Source organism: Bactrocera oleae, chromosome 5 (assembly GCF_042242935.1).
Source record: "Bactrocera oleae isolate idBacOlea1 chromosome 5, idBacOlea1, whole genome shotgun sequence".
NCBI classification, from domain to species: domain Eukaryota; kingdom Metazoa; phylum Arthropoda; class Insecta; order Diptera; family Tephritidae; genus Bactrocera; species Bactrocera oleae.
In genome coordinates this window covers 46737847-46756154 of record NC_091539.1, presented here as the reverse complement: position 1 = coordinate 46756154, position 18308 = coordinate 46737847, and the positions used below count along the sequence as shown (strand labels likewise).

Sequence of the window (18308 nt, the reverse complement as noted above, 5' to 3'; positions counted from 1 at the left end):
GGAAAAATTGTTATGCGTGTTTTTGCATTGGTTGTTTTCAGTGCTATCATGCATTAAATTGCTCGTTAAGAACAAAATGTTGAACGAATGTGTTGAAACAAGGTGTAAGTCGAATTGCATAAGTTAATGTATATACACGTTTTATGTCATAAAATAACCAGGCATTTTGATTTTGCCCTCTGGAGAATTAATTGTTTCGCACAGGGTTCAATCTAATCTATCTAATTAATTTTTATTTCAACCGTTTCTGCACATTTTTAGTCTTGTTTACGAAACTTATCAAAGCAATATTACAAGGTCAATAGCGCCATCTTAAGTAAATAAATCGTTTACGAAAATTGGCGCCAAAGTTACGAATCCGACTGCAAAGAAAATTCTTACAAAAACACGGGCTCTTCGTTTTGCTCATCGATTCTGCTCTCTGACATTTTCTTGTTAACTACATTTTCGCATTTTATCGTTTTTGTTTCGTACGTCCATCGCAAATCACTTGATTCTAAAAAATTTTCAGTCCGTCTTCTATTGGAGTCAATCAGAATTTTAAGTGGTAGGGCAATTAAATCCGTAACTGAAATCACTGAAGTAGTCATTGGGCGAGTTCCCACGAAAAGAGAAGTGCGCACATAAAAATTCGGACTAGTAATGGACATAAAGTGAAAAAACCTATGTTGCGACGATAAGTGAATGATTCACTTCTGATTTGTTATCTAAGTGCAACACGGAAAGAGCAAATAAACGCTTTAGACGTAAAAATTAACTATGTTCTAATCGGAAGCGGAAGTAAATGGCTATTTAAAACGCAATAATAAAAAAAATTTAGAGGATAATCAAGCCAAGTATGTAAAGCTGGCTCTTACGGTATATTTCAGCGCTGGGTTTCAAGATTATTTACCAGGAAACTTAATACGATAAATACATAATAAATATGCATACATCTGAATGTACATAATTACTTTGAGGCACTGTGAGGCTGATACAAACGACAACTGCTGTCCGCGTCGACGCCCACAAAACGTTTTGGCAGCTTGTGCCAAGTTGTCAACTTGTTGCCTACTACAGGTGCTTGCGAATATCTAACTGTTTTAAAAGAAATTATTGAAGAAAACTTACATTAGCTACATTTTACTAAGTTAAAGGATTATTAAATTAAATAACTTCTGTATAACCTACACAACGTCTGCTGAAATACTGCTACTGTATGTTCTGCTATAAACGCAAATATGTCCGTACATATGTTAGTAGACGAACGTGTGACACTGCACCTGCTATAATCCACAATCGACAGTGACAAGGCCGTTTTGTACAATGCGTGCAATCAACATTATCAAATATTAAAAAGTAAAAAGTTTCGTAGCAATTAATCATCTGACCGACAACTAGGTTGCTGTGATATAGTCACACCACGTCAGCTGCCGTTGACGCAACGCCGCCTTAAAATGACTCTTGATCGGCCGTTGTTTCCCATCGATCCGCTGCCGACGTCTGCTACAACTACATCGTTGACATCGTCATCACCACTGTCTACATGGCACATACTAAGCACCGGCAAACTAACCACACGCAACGCATTCCTTTTGGCTACGCGCGCATTACGTTTGCTACAACTGAATTGGAAGGTAATTACTTCCGCAGCTGTGCTGACGCTATTAGCCATCATTTGGTACTACCCGGCATTTTTCTTTTTCTTCATATTCTTCATCTATTCCTCGTTTCTAGTGATAGCAGGTGAGTGTAAAGTATTTACAAGTTTATGTATGTTTGTATGTAGATTTACTTTCACACGTCTTTGCTACGCCCTATTTGTTTTATTTTTGTTTAGTCTATCAATTGTCATGCTTATCAGTCATTTTACACGGCATTAAATTGTACTTTTGTTCGATTGCGGTTCTGTTCGTATGTATATCACTTTCACAATCAAATCAAAAATATTTAAATTGAATTGAAGTGATTGCTAGTTAACGGCATTTGTTTTCTACCATACATTCTTCAAACTGGAAAAATACAAAATTTATTTAATTATTTTCTTAATTTACAGCTGTGGCAGGCACAGTTTACGTGCACTACATTTTTACGAGCACAGAAGTGCCGCCACCGAAACGTGAACCAACAAATATTCTTTACAATGCAACGAAGTAAGTGCATATTTTACAAAAAAAAAAACAGACGTAGAAGTATGTTCCATATATCTCTATTTATAATATATTTTTTAAATTCCAGGAGTAGCATTTTCGATTTACCCATTCCCATTAAGAATGCATCAAATTTACCGCTTATCTTTGGAAAAACTGTGGACTTGCAGTTGCAGCAGATTATTGAATATGTGCTACGTGACTTTATGACCCATTGGCTGGGGTATGTTCCATGCTAATATTTTCGCATACCAATGGTTGACACAGCTATGTTAACAGCGTGACGGTGTTTGCCATTGGAGCCAACATTTCTTAAAACAATAATGGCATGACTCAATACTTCACTGAGTTCTTTTAAATATTGCTCTTTGTTTATTATATACCTTTGTTACATATGTCACCTGCTATGGTTCAAGTAAATCTATATTTGCAATTTTATACTTTAACCCCTTTAGTCATGTGGTTACTCAACCGAAATTGATGAACGATATTGTACGCGAAGACTTTTGGAATGCGATACAAAAGTTACACAATCGTGGCCTGAAAATTGATGCAGCTAAGATTATAGCTGTGGATATGGTGAATCGTGTAACGGTGCATTTAGAGAAAATACGGATTGCGGAAGCAAGAGCGTAAGTTGCAACTTTCTAATGTCTATATGAGCTGATAAACGACTTTGTCTACTATGACAAAACCCTGAACAGGGTATATTAGGTTTGCCACGAAGTTTGTAACACCCAGAAGAAAACCACGGAGATCCTTTAAAATATATATAAACGATCAGTGTCAGAGCTGAGTCGATTTGACCATGTCCGCCTATCTATATATATGCAAACTCTCACTCAGTTTTTGAGATATCGACTTGAAATTTTGCAGATGTACTTTTCATCCATGAAGCTGCTCATTTGTCGGAACCGTCGATATCGGACCACTATAGCATATAGCTGCAATACAAAATCAAGTTCTTATATAAATAACTTTTTTATTTGAGAAGATATCTTCACGAAATTTGGCGTGAACTATTATTCAAGGCAACGATATAAACTCTGAAGAAATTGTTGAGATCCGACCACTATAGCATAAGGCTGCTATACAAAGTAACCGATCAAAAACAAGCTCTTGTATGGGGATGTTGTTGTTGTTGTAGCGGCAGAATTCTGCCGAGTTGCCAGATAAAAATCTGGGTCCGTTCCGGTTACATAAACCCGACTGTCGTGGGAACGGTTCTTTTTCCTTGTGAAGGATATTATATTTTCGGTGCAACCGAAATTAACGTTTTACTTTTTTACTCTACTTTTGTGTACACGTTACCTTAAAAAACTTACTTTAATAAATATTTATGTTCATCCTTATCAGCGCTGAAACCGGCAGTCCACTTGTGTTCTCCACCAATTCGTATATGGTGGATGAGGATACGGAATTGAAGTTTCTGCGCAGGCTTAGTGAAATTATGATAATTCTGTTACTGCCACGCGGCTACTCACTACCACCGCTTAAAATGCTGCTTAGCGAGATACTCTCTTATAAAAGTTTGTATAAATTGATATTCAATTTTTTTTTAAAGTATTTTAACAAATGACGTCACTTTTGCAGTATTTTTTCCATTGATAAAAATGCTCACATCGCCGGATTATATCAATCAAAAAATTGTTCAAAATATTGAGACACGCCTGGCAGCGGCTGCCATTAGTAAACGCAGTTATGAGTATGCAGCAAGCTTTGAAGACTTTTTAAAAATCATAAACAATGCAGGCAATTTGGAGGAGTTGTCGCTAATACGCAAAAGCATAGTTAATGATCTGATGCATGCGACAACAATACAAAATTTGCAACGTGCCAAAGGTGTGTGGAGTGATTACAAAATTTTATTTATTTTGTATATAATTTATCTTTATAAAAAATTTAATTTATTTTATATACATATTCATTTATTTATATATAATATATTTTATATATAATATATTTTATATATAATATATTTTATATATTATATAATATATTTTATATATAATATATTTTATATATAATATATTTTATATATAACATATTTTATATATAATGTATTTTTAGGACTTGATCCTGACACCGACGATCACAGTCTGTCAAAATCGGAAATGAATGCCGCTGTGCGTTTGAAACGTTATGTACAGCAGCTGACATTCGCCAAAGCGCAGTGTGAAAAGAATTTGTCCAAGTACGGTTGGAACGGCAACTATACCAGTGATGTGGTAAAGTAACATTATCATCTCACAAAGGCATTAATATATTTTTTTATAACAATTTTAGGACTTGTCACTCATTGAAGTCTTAAGCACAGCAGTTGGTCGCCGTTACTTAACCCTCTTTTTGGAACCACTAAAAGCTAGTGCACTCGTTGGTTTTTATTTGGCCGTAGAGGAATTGAAACATTCGCACAAATCTGCTTGGCATCAATTGGGTACAGAAATTTTCTATACTTACATACGCGTACCAAAGCCAGAAATCCAGATAGACAAACATGAACGTAAACTTATAGAAACATTTCTGCTCGGCGACACTGGGCCCGATATATTTTATGATATACAAAAGAATATATTGAAGAGCTTAGAAGAAAAGTATTACGCCTCATTTGTGCTGAGCGAACAATATCGGCAACTGCGTGAGGCGCTCAACTCGGATGATTTTAAAGATCCCACCTTATTGCTGCGTACAATCAACGGTAGCGATGCTACAGCGGACGAGTCAAATACTGCCCTTGAGGGTGCAGACGGTGCTAATACAGCATTGGATGTGGCAGCGCATACATCGTATGCGCGTCGTAAGCTCGAACAGCTGCAGGAGCGCATAGATAAGAAAAGTCAAGCGTTGGATGCGCTGAAATGTTCAGTGAAGCCTGAGTCGAAGGTGTTGCAGATATTGGAGAAGGAGATGGAGTGGTTGAAAAATGAAAAACGACAAACGGAGACACATCTGAAACGTACAGATGCGTGGACTGAGCATTTGGGCAAGTGGAAGGCGACGCTGCAAAGCGTGGAGGTACGCGGGGTATAAATAAACGCTTAGTTTTTTTACTAATTTTATTTATTAAAAAAAAAAATTTGTAAAGTTTATAAAATTTTTTTTTATATTTTTTTATAAATAGTTTTTTAATCATTTCTTTTATATTTTTTTAAAATATTTTTTTGTGTGTTTAGTATATTTTTGTGTGTTTAATATTTTTTTGTGTGTTTAAAATTTTTTTGTTTTTTTTTTAATATTTGTTTGTTTTTTTTAAATATTTTTTTTATATAATATTTTCGTTTTTACTTGTTCTTATATTCTTTTTTATATATTTTTATATATATATTTTTTTATATATTTTGATATATATATTTTTTATAAATTTTTATATATATTTTTTATATATTTTTATATATATTATTTTTAAATTTTTTATATATTTGTATATATATATTTTTTTTATATATTTATGTATGTGTTTGTATGTTTTTATATAGTTATTTTATAATGTTTTATGTTTATTTTTATATATTTATTTTATAATGTTTTATGTTTATATAAAAGTTTTTATATTTATTATATTTTTTTTATATATTTCTTAAAATTTTTTAAATATTTTAAATTTATTTTTATACATTTTTAAAAATTTAATTTAATTTTTTTTTTAATTTAATTTTATTTTTTTTTAATTTAATTTTTTTTTTAAATTTAATTTTATTTTTTTTTTAATTTAATTTTAATTCTTCTTTTATATATTTTTGCTCATATTTTCTGTTACTAATTTCCAATGTGTACAACAACGGTTAAATTACAGATTTCTGACGAAAAAGAGTCTCTACAATTCATGATACTCGTGCATGTTGATGAGGACATTAATATGCCACGTGCAGCTGAAAACAGCAGCAGTTCAGGTAAAGCTGGTGGTCTGCAAGCCCGCCCAGGTGCGATATCCAGTGGTTGGGTCGTGATGCGTTCATTAAATCAAGTGCATGTGAGTAGCAAGTCATGAGCCATCATTTCGATATTTATATTTTAATTTCATTAATTAATTTTTTTATTGCATAATGAAAAATATTCACAGGAATTACAACGCAAATTACGGCATGTAAATTCAAATATTAAATCGCTCGATCTGCCAACAAACTTTAAATTTTTCTTTCTGAAAAATGATCGCCATGCGCTCGAAAAGGCTAAAGGACAAATACAGAAATTTTTAAATGTAAATACAACTAGCATTATTGTTGTTGTAAAGCCAAATTTTAAAAAATTTTATTTTATTTTTGAAACACTAGTTCATACTGGAAGACGATCATTTAAATGGCAGCGAAGCTATTTATAGTTTCCTCAGCCCCAGTTCAGAACATCTCAAACAGACGTTACCCTCACCGAAGAAATCGAAATTCTCATTATCAACTTTGTTTAAAAGTGACGCTGCGAAAGCCGGTGAATTAAGCAAAGCGAATGATCCCTTCTGGGGCTTACATCGTGATGAGGAGGATATTTCCACTTATCTGGAGGGGGATCCCAGTGTGGACACAAAACTTTTGACCGATTTAGATAGCAAAGATTCCATAGCGGAACCTTTGTATGCTTTGTTGGGCGAAATTTTCGATATGGGTGGTGTTTTCAAGTGGTTGCGTAAGAGTTTAATATCGTTTGTGCAGATCACCTATGGCCGAACAATAAATAGGTAAGAAAATAAATAATATTTCTATTAAATAAATAATTATAAGAAAATTTTAAAACAAAATAAACAAGAAAAACGTAAATTTTATGAAACAAAAAAAATTTTAAAACAAAAATTTGAATTCCAATATTTTTAAATCAAACTAAATGTTGACATTGCAGACAAATTCGGGAATCGGTGGCATATTTGTTTGAGGAATCGATGATGCATTATTATTTCTCCGCCATATTAAAATCCTTTTGGCCCGGTGGCGTGCTGGCCTCTTCGTATCCCGCACGTTCGGACGACATAAAGGAAATGACACGCAACGCTGCAAAGGATTTGCTAATGGACCATATACCTGAGGTGCTGTGCAATCTAGTAGGCGCACAAACGGCTAAACATGGTGTGCTAAAAGTCTTTGAAGCAATGCAAAATCCCACATACAACAAGCAACTTTTTTATGTGAGTCCAAATGCATTTAAAGGCAACTTATTTTATGTAACATTTTGTACTCCAACAACTACAGGAACTGCTTGAAATTCTTATGATCGAATTTTTTCCCGAAATACGTCAGCTAAAACTGCCTGGTGCGAAGTCCGGCGCACACCACAACACAACGGCGACAGCGGGCACAACAAACTACAGTAGTGCCGCTACTACTTTGATCACATCGACAACAACAACAGCGGCTGCAGCAGGCGGTGCTGGCAGTAGTAATAACAATCAGCTCCACACCACATACTCACAACCATACGAAAAGCCACAACCTTTGCAATTTCAACAACATCACTTCGCCAGCAATGGTAAATAGTGTTTGTAAGCAAAAAATAACAACAAAAACCAAGCAAAGAAACAAAATTAGCACCAAAGTAGTAAAAAAAAAACAATTTTACAACCAAAATATACAATATTACTTCTAAGAGCATTATATATACGCAATATATGTATATGAATGTATGTATATACTAAGTGACTATATATGGCTTTAAACTTTTAGGTGGTAATATTAAGAAAATGTGATTATTCAAAGCGCTTTGCTCCTATTTACTGCATCCACCATACACTCATTTATGCTTAAACCCGTTATTAAATCTCTTGTACATGTACATATATGTTTATAAATCAATGTTTTTTAGTGATAATTAATTAATTTCTATGAAATATGACAATTTTCTATGCGAAGATATTATTTTTATGACCCTGACCCAATATAATAATAACCAGTATTAGTTTCGAGAGTTCGGATTGCAATAATAATGAAATATATAAATACAAACAAAATAATAACATTCCAAAGGTTATAGGTGTCAGTGAAAGTAAGAAATTCAAAAAACACAAAATACCATATTAACTGCGATTAGTTATAATTGCATACAAAAAGCAAATAAACATTATAGTAAATTATAGCAAAAGATATTATTTAAAATATGTATGTGTAGCGTAATCGTTAAATTTGTAAGTGATTTTGTTAAAAAGTGGAGGGTTTGTGATTTCCAGAAATGTCTTTTACACACAAATATTAACTAAGACAGTTTTTGAAATATATATTTATATGTATGTATGTTTGACAGTTTCCGAATGTAGCCACCATCTCGAATAATACTAAACCGAATAGTAATAAAAAGGAAACATCAAAATTAAAAATAAAACATAGCAAAAGGAAAGTTAACGTAAAAGTTGCCGAAAGAAAACACAAAATACTATATTATTGTATATGTAACCATACATACAAACAAATCTATGTATATATGTAAACAAAACAATAATTGAAATATATACATGTGAGTTTTTCGTTTTCAAAATCAATAATTTATGTATGTATCTGCATGTTCAAAAGACAAACGTTATTCCAAATTCAATAGAGAGCCAACGGCATACATCACCCGTTATGTACCATTGTATGTACATAAATTAATAATAATAAAAAAAACAACACATTTATGTAACATTTTACGAAAAATTTGCTGTTTTATTTTACTCTCAGCTTCCGGATATCAAACATTTTACGAAAGTAATAAAATATTATGTGCGTATGTGTTTATGTACATATATCTCGAATTACAGCGTTACTAAATAATATTTACAATATTTTATAAAATTTCCAACGCACTCATTTATTTATCTGAGTCTACACCAAAATCGAGGAAGTCAGTTAGTAGACGCATAGCGTTACGTGGCAGCAAACGTCCGAATTTATCCAAATGCAACCATGTTCGTGGAATACTGGCGTGCTCTATGCTGGTGCGTTGTGCCCGAATGATGCTCGCTGCCGCGTCTGTAGGCTTGACCAGGTGGAGTAGACTGGGGAAGCGGAAGCGTGGACGCTTGCAAAGCCCGGTATCGACCATGTATGGGTAGATGGTGGTAAATTTGATCTGAAAATGCACGGAAAAAGAAAATTTTACATTTTTGTATATAAACTAAATCAGAACAAAAAATCAATTCAACGTATTGGTTTTTAGGAATACTTACATTATTCTGTGGATTCTTGTGTCGCAATTCTTCGCTAAGCGCCTGAAAGTAGACAAAAAAGCATGACTTAAAAGCTGTCCTTCTTTGGCGACGTAGGGCTACGTTTGTTTGTCTTCTACCACTTACCTCCATTAGACCACGCACAGCGTACTTTGTACCGCAATATGGCACCAAATTTGGCACTCCGAAGATACCAGCACACGATGACAAAGCGACAAAGTGTCCTTCATTGCGGACCAACATATCGGGAAGGAAGGCTTGAATAATCTGTACAAAAAATTTTTATTGTAAAAAGTCGATTTCTTTTTACTAGACCTTATGTATGATTAACTCCATCATACACTTTATAAATATCTAAGGTTAAAAAGGAATATATTATTTTCCTACGAAATGTCTTTATAATCTGTATCTCCCGTCGCGATCGGGTTACGCTATATGGAGTTAGAAAGATAAGATTCCGTACTAAAAAAACTCCTCAGACAGTTTTGTGGTTGCACCCGTTAAAGATGGACTCCAGTGCCACACGAGTTAAAGTAAAGAATCCGAATCATGAACCATCTTCGAATCGCTGTTGAGTCGCAACAAAATCGCGCCCTTTCTAAAGCAGATGGTTACTGATGATGAAAAGTGGATCCCTTAGGACAACGTCAAGCGAAAACGGTCGTGGTCGCATCGCGGTGAATACATAGACTGCACAAATCCTTATAACCGATAGCTCTCATCATTTACGGTCAAGAAAAGTAAACATTGTTGGCAACAACCAAAGAAATCGGCGAAGACCATATATACGCAACGGCCCCACAGACACTTGCCTGAAACTGAACCATCCCCCAGGAACAACAAGGGTATGGAAGAAAAATAGGCAAACCGACAGGATGTTCTACATGGAGGTGAGAAGCCCGCGTTGTCTCGTGATATTCAAATATTCGGAATATTTTTACTATGGACCTTGTTCGAACGCAACATCCTAAATATCCGGCATTCTACTAAAAATTGATGCGTCTTTAGACAGAGTTGCTCGCTATAAAGCTCAATGTTAAGAGCAGTTGCGGTTTGGAAGGAAAAATCAGAATTTGTTTTAAATCCGTTTTTAAAATTTTTTATTATTATTTTGGATCTTATGGAGTCTGGAGTTTATTCTTTCATATGTTATTTAACGAATGGTTATTTATAATATTTACTCACCCAAAAGTGCGCCAGCACATTGATCTCGTACATAGTTCTGATCTCAGTTTCGGTGTGTTCAAGGATTGGATGACAGGGCATAATACCAGCATTATTTACAACAATATTGATAAAGCCATGCTCTTTCTTGACCTTCTCAGCCAAGGCGTTGATCTCTTCGCGTTTTGTAACATTGCACCTTTATAAAGGAAAACATTTGTATCTAAATTAGGGCAATTTATATGTAAATAATACTATACTCACGTATAAGCGTACGCCTCCCCACCGTAAGCTTTGATGTCCTTGACTGTCTGCTGATTGGATTCCTCATTCACATCCCAGCAGATGAGCTTAGCGCCAAGTGCGCTGTACTGCAAGGCGAGCTCCTTGCCGATGCCATGTCCAGTGCCAGTGATCAGTACAGTTTGACCTTTGACATCGATTTCTTGTGGCACAAATGTTTTAACTATCGACTCGAATATCGAAATCCAGAACTTAAATATCAGCAGTGCTATGTCTAACACCAAGGTGACTATATTGTAAATATCAATGTTGTTCTTATTGTTATTATTGCTGGTGCTGTCGGAGCTATTGTGGGAAGGAAAAAGTAAAAGAGTAAAATTATCGTGTGCTAAGGTAGATTAAGGGGGTATTTCTTGTCTAGAAGAAAATATCGATTTTTTTTTAATTTTAAAGTTTAACTATTCAAGAATATGTCTGCAAGAAGATTTTTCAAAATTCAAATTATTTTCGGAGATATACAAGTAGGTATTTTGCTGACCCGGCATCCAATGTAGATCGGCTGGAACTGTCGTTTTCAAAACGATACCCACGATTTCTCAGGTTCTACTGGACCGATTTACCTGAAATTCTAAGGGCGTCTGCTTTATAGACTCTATGGCTGGAACTAGCCATATCCTCAAATTCCAAGTCTTATTATTTTTAAAAAAGCAGTCGTCATTTTGTGAAAAAATGTTTTTCACACTTCTCGGTAGTTCCAGACATTGCGACATTATTTTAGATCAATAATTTTTAACTTCCCGATAAAAAAATTGAAAACTTTCTAAAAATCGGGAAGATATTGGTTTCACCCCATTTTGCAAAAATCGAGTTCTCAACAGATCTCGACGTTCTGAGGGTCGAGGAAGCTTCCCCGAACATTTCTACGATGATGTCCGTATGTCTGTATGTATGTGTGTGTGTGTGGATATATGTAAACCTCTTATAACTTTTAAACGGCTCAACCGAATTGAATAAGCTAAACGGCATTCCAAAGGGTTTCATTGCACTTGAATTTCGTGTAAGTTTGGACCCAATCGGACCAGTAGATATCTCAAAAATAAAAATATTGAAAAATCGTTTTTTTTTTCAAATTACTTCGAAACGACTTGACCGATCGACACCAAAAACTAATCAGTTCTAAACCTTAAAAAAACACATCGTTTGCCGAAATCGGTTGATTTACTTGCGAGAAATCGTTAACGAAAGAAATCACCAAAATTGATTAGTCTTTGAGAAATTTGGGAAATAGTGTTATATTAAACTCCCATTAAACTCGAAGAGCTTAAAAGCAGTGAGAAAAGCGAAATTTGAACGTTAACGTATGAAATTAGCGGGAAGTTGCAGGGATGGCCCTTGAGGCCAACCGTTTTCCACATTTCTTTTTTTTTGGTTTCTGATTGAGAGGAGGGCTGAATCGTCGGTATGGTCACATGCCAATTTTTTGAGCTACTGCTTTTCCTGCATTCTTCTGATAGTAATAAATAACTAGTAAATGCAAATATTTAGAGTAAAAGTATTAATTGCTTTTTTTTTACAACACTAAAGTACCCCCATAAACGTATTATTTATAGTTATAGTACACAGCATAACCTTTGTAGATGTAGTAAAATGATTAAGAGACTTAGAAATTTAGAAAAAAAGTAAATAAGTCTTCTCCTTATCGTTTTATTAGAACTTAACTGAATCTAATCAGGCATATATAAAACATATTTAAACACTATTGTTGACATAGTAAACAATAATAACTTTAAATGGATAATAGGGTTGTCAAGCGGTTGAGTCTCGGGCTGTCAAGTTAAGATAAAACAATTCATATTCATTCATATCAACAAATATATATAATAGAAAACTTGTTATGGCAGTCGTCGCGTTGTCCTTAGAGAGAAAACAAATACTCTTGTTGAGAAAGCAAGTATTTGTGTATTTCGTACTCAGAACTCAAAACTCGGAAAAATAAGACTGTGTTAAATTTTCGGGTACGAAGGCCAATTTGTTCATTTTAACTATATAGAGGGGTCCAAAATTCTAGATCCTCTCATAAATAGAGCAAAAATAACTTCTATTTTAAAATGAAAAAACAGTACTTTCTTTTAATTTTTATACTCTTGCAACATGTTGCTACAGAGTATAATAGTTTTGTTCATCTAACGGTTGTTTGTATCACCTAAAACTAATCGACTTAGATATAGGGTCATATATATATAAATGATCAGGATGAAGACACGAGTTGAAATCCGGGTGACTGTCTGGTTGTCTGTGCAAGCTGTAACCTTTCCCGCCCCCTAATAGGTTTAATATGCATATCTCCTTAACAGCTAAAGCTATAATAACGAAATTTACTGAGAACAAATGTTTTTAGCACCTCTATCGATAGTTTGAAAATAAATATAAGATTCAAGCACTTAACAAGCCAGAAACATTAAATTTTATCTCTGGAATGGTATTAGATGACTTTATAGGAACCGCGTTCACAATTAGACAGTGGGTGTGGCACCGCCCACTTTTAGGTGAAACTCCATATCTCATATTTCTATGTTATAGTGCGAAAATGGGCGAAATCGGATTACAACCACGCCTATTTCCCATATAACACCATTTTAAATTCCATCTGATTCTTTCACTTTCCACTCTATCGGGGTAAAACTTTACGTGAATAATGCGTTTAAAGTATGATACCTTGTGACAAAAAATATTCTAAATTAGTTTTAATGCATTCTATATAAAATCCCAATTTGGGTAAATTTTGTTTACAAATTGCTCTAACTATTTTTACTGTGAATGTAAATAACTGAGGCAACAGTATTAAAATATATAAAAAAAGTGTCAAACGAGTATACCACTTGACTTTGCGTGAGTATAAAATGTTCGGTTATATCCGAACTTAGCGCTTCCTTACTTGTTTTTTATTATTATTTTTTCGTTGATTTTTGACGATGGATATCTCGTAAACGCAAATTTCCTACAAAACTATAAGTTTTACAATTTAAAATGATTTTTTTCATTGAGTTATAAAATTCATAAGAAAAAAAACTGGACTTAAAATAAACAAATTTTAACCGTTAGTATTTTTTAAACGGTTAGGTTTATGAATAAATTGTAAGATACTATTTTGTAGAACATTTAATTTCTAATGAAACGAAATATTTTTCAAGTATTGTAATTAGAAGCGAGATATGGATTTTTCTATCTGATAATAAAAAAAAAAGAAAGAAAGACCTTTATATAATGCTTGGAGAGATTTTTATAGAGGTATCTAAGCACCAACATATTTTTCAGAGTACCAAGCGAAACACCATATTCGTTTTTATTTACCCATAATAAACAAATGAACTTTTCGAAAATATTTAAATAATATATGAACTGAAGTATTATATTTATTATCTCAAAGCAATCACTAATTGAATATTAGGTAATTTTTAGCAAATTTATTCCTCAGAAACCGACTTATTAGATCGGTGGCTGTACATAGACTTATTTTGAATTAATTAAATTAGGAATAAATTTTATAAAAACATTTTTCCTCCATTTTACTTTAAATCATCGCAAACACTGCAAAAAAAAGGCTTTTACAAGCAATTAAATTATAAACACTGATAATATTTACATGTGTGTACAGTTTTAGATTATGTCATTAAAATTACATTAAGCATATTAGCGATAAATATTTGTACGTGTTAGGCCAAAAAAATCTTTACATTTTTTTCTCTTGATACCGTATTATTAATTTTATAACATTATAAAATTCGTAATATTTTTAATATTTCCAACTTTGTTAATATCAAATTTCTTTTTTGATCATGTTGGATAAAAAAAAATTTCATAAAATTTAGCAAATAAAAACAACAAAATTGATTTAAAAAAAAGTATATATTTTATGATTTTGAGGCTTTATTTTTGGGAAGTAATATAAAAAATTGTAAAATTATTTTTAGCAAGAAACCATTTAATTTTTTTAGATCTTTAAGTTACATAAAAAAGTTTACGTTATCACTAGAAAATAATTTGTTCAAATGCATTAAAAATCCAAACAAAAGACGAGAAATTGTGTTATTTACAATAAATGGGAAATCAAAAATCAATATTAATATCAAAGCAAAAGTTTTACCAGATTTTTTTTCATAATTTCAGACGATATTTTAATAGTATGCTTATACAATAAAAAAGAAAGTAAAAGTTTTTTTGGCCACGCTAGTTAGTATGTATGTATAACAGTGTACTATTTCTATTTTGTCTTACAAATGTATAATATATATACGATTATATATACAAATGTACTCGCCTCTTAATAAAAGAAGCGCCTATCGCATTGATTCACGATCGTAAAGACATGAAGATAAGAATATCAAATGTATTTTTGTAGACGCTTGTAAAATGTGCTTTGTCTCTAATAGAAATATTTTATATACTATGTTATGTTTAAATTATGAAATGATTGAACCGTTGAACATTTGTTAAGGTGCTTCTTGTTGGATCATTAGTAAAAATGTGCTTTGCATACAACCGATCACGCCACTGTAATCGCTTTCTGAGGCTTATCACTCATCTGGAAATGTTTCTAACTACCTCAAACTCTTTTGGAACAGAATGATAGCTTTGCTCGCTACTTTATTCTCCAAAAATTTAAATGTAAAACAACAACAACGTTATCGTGTTGAATTGATACAAGAGAGTTTGAGGGTAACTCATTAAAGTGGTATACTCGTAATCGCTAACTTCAATGGTACTAAATTTAAGACTTATAAGATCCGATAAATTTGGAGATAAATGTACGCTTTTTTTATTAAATAAAATTATATCCTTACATTATTGGTCATACTACTAGCCATCGGTCACTAGCATTAATAATACTCATACGCCCTGGACACTTTACCACATAACACCAAATACACACACACAGGCAAGAAAAAAACATGTCAAAACCTGCGAGTTCCGCATATTAAATAATATGGACCGGGCGTAGTCACAAAAAAGGTGCACTAAGCGTAGGGTATGAATTGTGCATGCTGCCACTAGTGGCAGTATCTTTCAGAAGATTTCCTCTTCGGTTATTAAAAAAAAAACACAAGTAAAAACGTTAATTTCGGTTGCACCGAAGCTATAATACCCTTCACAAACACAAAACCTGATTCCGATCATTCAGCTTGTATAACAGCAATATGCTATAGTCATTCGATCTGAACAATTTCTTCGAAGATTCTGTTATTGCCTTAGATAATGATCCGTTCCGAATTTCGTGAAGATATCTCGTCAAATGAATAAGTTTTCCATGCAAGAGCTTGATTCCGATTGTTCAATTTGCATGGCATAGTATATACGCTATAGTTGTCCATTCCGACAAATGGGCAGCTTCTTGGTGAGAAATAGTTATATACTAAATTTAAGATCGATATCTCAAAAACTGAGAGACTAGTTCGCGACATATATACAGATGGACATAGGTAAATGAACTCAACTCATCATGCTTATTATTTATGTACAATATATATTTTATAGGTTATATAACTTAATAAGCCCTCTTCAGGGTATAAAAAAACACAGGCACTCACCTCACGGAATTCGACGGTTGCACCATTTTAAATACACAAATTTTAATGAAAAATTATATTTGTATGTGTTAAAGAAATATTTGTAACGTCAAGAATAATACGCAAACGCATATCCTTATTAATTGTGTGGACTTTCCCTAGACCAGAGCAACAATAAACCGTAACTGGCCGATTCAGAATTCCAACTATGCAAAATTTAGAAATGCGTGCACCGCTCCACGAACCAAATGAATGATCACACACAATCGCGACATATTCGTATATATGTGCTCAGGCAGCGGTCGTTGGTAGAGCGCCGTTCTACATTCACAGAACTGACTGTCAGCGTGTATGTAGTTAGAACATTTCATATTGCTCGCCGGCTTGAGGCTATAAACATTTGTCTATTTGAAAGTGTGTGAAATGTTTCATGTGCATACATATGCACATTTGCATACATTTATATGCTTGTGATATTTAGCTCACTTAGGCGATGTTTTACTTTTAGCCCTCCGTTTCGCGGTGTTTTCTAATCGGTATACACAAGTTTTTAGTTGCTAATAAAAACGGCAATAACTGCATCTTGTTGTTAGGGTAGGCCAAAAATATCTTTTAATTTTTTTCTCTTGATACTGTATTATCAATTTTATAACATTATAAAATTCGTAATATTTTTAATATTTCCAACTTTGTTAATATCAAATGTCTTTTTTGATCATGTTGGATAAAAAAAAATTTCATAAAATTTAGCAAATAAAAACAACAAAATTTATTTAAAAAAAAAGTATATATTTTATGATTTTGAGGCTTTTTTTTGGGAAGTAATATAAAAAATTGTAACAATTATCTTTTAGCAAAAACCATTTAATTTTTTTAGATCTTTAAGTTACATAAAAAAAAAGTTTACGTTTTCACTAAAAAATAATTTGTTCAAATGCATTAAAAATCCAAACAAAAGACGAAAAAATGTGTTATTTACAATAAATGGGAAATCAAAAATCAATATTAATATCAAAGCACAATTTTTACCAGATTTTTTTTTTTCATAATTTCAGACGATATTTTAATAGTATGTTTATACAATAAAAAAGAAAGTAAAAGTTTTTTTGGCCACACTAATGTGTATGTATGTATGACAGTGTATTATTTCTATTTTGTCTTACAAATGATTCACTATCGTAAAGACATGAAGATAAGAATATCGAAATGTGAAATTATTTTGGAAAAGAACGATAGCTTTGCTCGCTACTTTAGTGTCAAAAAATTTAAATGTAAAACAACAACAAAGTTATCGTGCTGAATTGATACAAGAGAGTTTGAGGGTAACTCATTAAAGTGGTATACTCGTAATCGCTATCTTCAATGGTACTAAATTTAAGACTTATAAGATCCGATAGGTTTAGAGGTAATCTTCCAATCGGAGCTCATTAGAGCTGAAGCAGCAACACTTCTGTATAATAATATAATTTATTTGAGAACTATTCTAAAAATTATATACTATTTTTATATCTTGAACAGGGTGTATTAAGTTTGCCACAATGTTTGTAACACATAGAAGGAAACGTCAGATACCCTATAAAATATACTATATATGTATATATATAAATGATCAGCATGACGTGGTGAGGCGATTTAGCCACATCCGTCTGTCTGTAGACACGAAAAAGTCTGGGAAAATTTTTAAATTTAACAAGATTTCTTAAAATAAATTTTGCATTATTATTATCCAAGACAACTGTATAATCTCCGAATATATTGTTCAAATCTGAGCAGTATAACATAAATCTACCCTTCAAACTGATTGATCAATCAAGATAAAGATGTTTGTATACTAGGGTATAGTAGGGTAGGGTTTATGCTATAAGAAATGCACCTGAGGAGGACTAACTCTTGAAATGGCTTTCATTGCTATTGTTAAGAAAACCCCTTTAAATCTCCACCTACTTTAAAAAGCCGAACAACAAGACCGCAGAAAAATAGTTAAGAGCCAAAAAGTTCATCTGTGTCATCAACAGTTATGCATACTCATTCAACCCCGACAAAAGGCGGCATTGTTGCATGCGTCATGCAAGGTAATAAGCGTCTGTT

General features: G+C 32.8%; 2 protein-coding genes across 3 annotated transcripts; one reads left to right on the top strand and one right to left on the bottom strand.

Moving 5' to 3' along the window:
• Positions 1 to 465: 465 nt before the first annotated feature.
• On the top strand, positions 466 to 8737 carry snz (sorting nexin snazarus). 2 transcript variants are annotated; one of them, XM_014232943.3, is made up of 13 exons: positions 466 to 1725; positions 2036 to 2132; positions 2218 to 2352; positions 2585 to 2761; positions 3486 to 3658; positions 3723 to 3971; positions 4200 to 4357; positions 4416 to 5144; positions 5923 to 6099; positions 6190 to 6327; positions 6401 to 6798; positions 6957 to 7239; positions 7304 to 8737. In XM_014232943.3, the coding sequence occupies exons 1-13, from the start codon at positions 1437 to 1439 to the stop codon at positions 7586 to 7588; spliced, it is 3288 nt and encodes a 1095-aa protein (XP_014088418.2). In that variant the 5' UTR covers positions 466 to 1436; the 3' UTR covers positions 7589 to 8737. The 2 variants fall into 2 exon arrangements, with proteins under 2 accessions (XP_014088418.2, XP_069965962.1); XM_070109861.1 differs by having other exon boundaries at positions 4416 to 5153.
• Positions 7304 to 16469, bottom strand: LOC106616303 (17-beta-hydroxysteroid dehydrogenase 13). Its single transcript, XM_014232899.3, has 6 exons — positions 16242 to 16469; positions 10678 to 11001; positions 10435 to 10612; positions 9376 to 9516; positions 9250 to 9291; positions 7304 to 9152 (listed from the first exon to the last, which is right to left on the bottom strand). Exons 1-6 carry the CDS (start codon positions 16265 to 16267, stop codon positions 8892 to 8894), a joined length of 972 nt encoding a protein of 323 aa, XP_014088374.1. The 5' UTR covers positions 16268 to 16469; the 3' UTR covers positions 7304 to 8891.
• Between the last annotated feature and the right edge of the window lie 1839 nt (positions 16470 to 18308).

Excerpts from the sequence above, each read along its gene's own strand:
- snz (XM_070109861.1), top strand. The coding sequence starts at position 1,437 with ATGACTCTTGATCGGCCGTTGTTTCCCATCGATCCGCTGCCGACGTCT. Across the intron at positions 3,659-3,722 it reads CGAGATACTCTCTTATAAAA|TATTTTTTCCATTGATAAAA; the intron begins GTTTGTATAAAT and ends TCACTTTTGCAG. Across the intron at positions 4,358-4,415 it reads GCAACTATACCAGTGATGTG|GACTTGTCACTCATTGAAGT; the intron begins GTAAAGTAACAT and ends TAACAATTTTAG.
- LOC106616303 (XM_014232899.3), bottom strand. The coding sequence starts at position 16,267 with ATGGTGCAACCGTCGAATTCCGTGAG. Across the intron at positions 11,002-16,241 it reads CAACCGTCGAATTCCGTGAG|CTCCGACAGCACCAGCAATA; the intron begins GTGAGTGCCTGT and ends TTCCCACAATAG. Across the intron at positions 9,292-9,375 it reads CTGTGCGTGGTCTAATGGAG|GCGCTTAGCGAAGAATTGCG; the intron begins GTAAGTGGTAGA and ends GTCTACTTTCAG.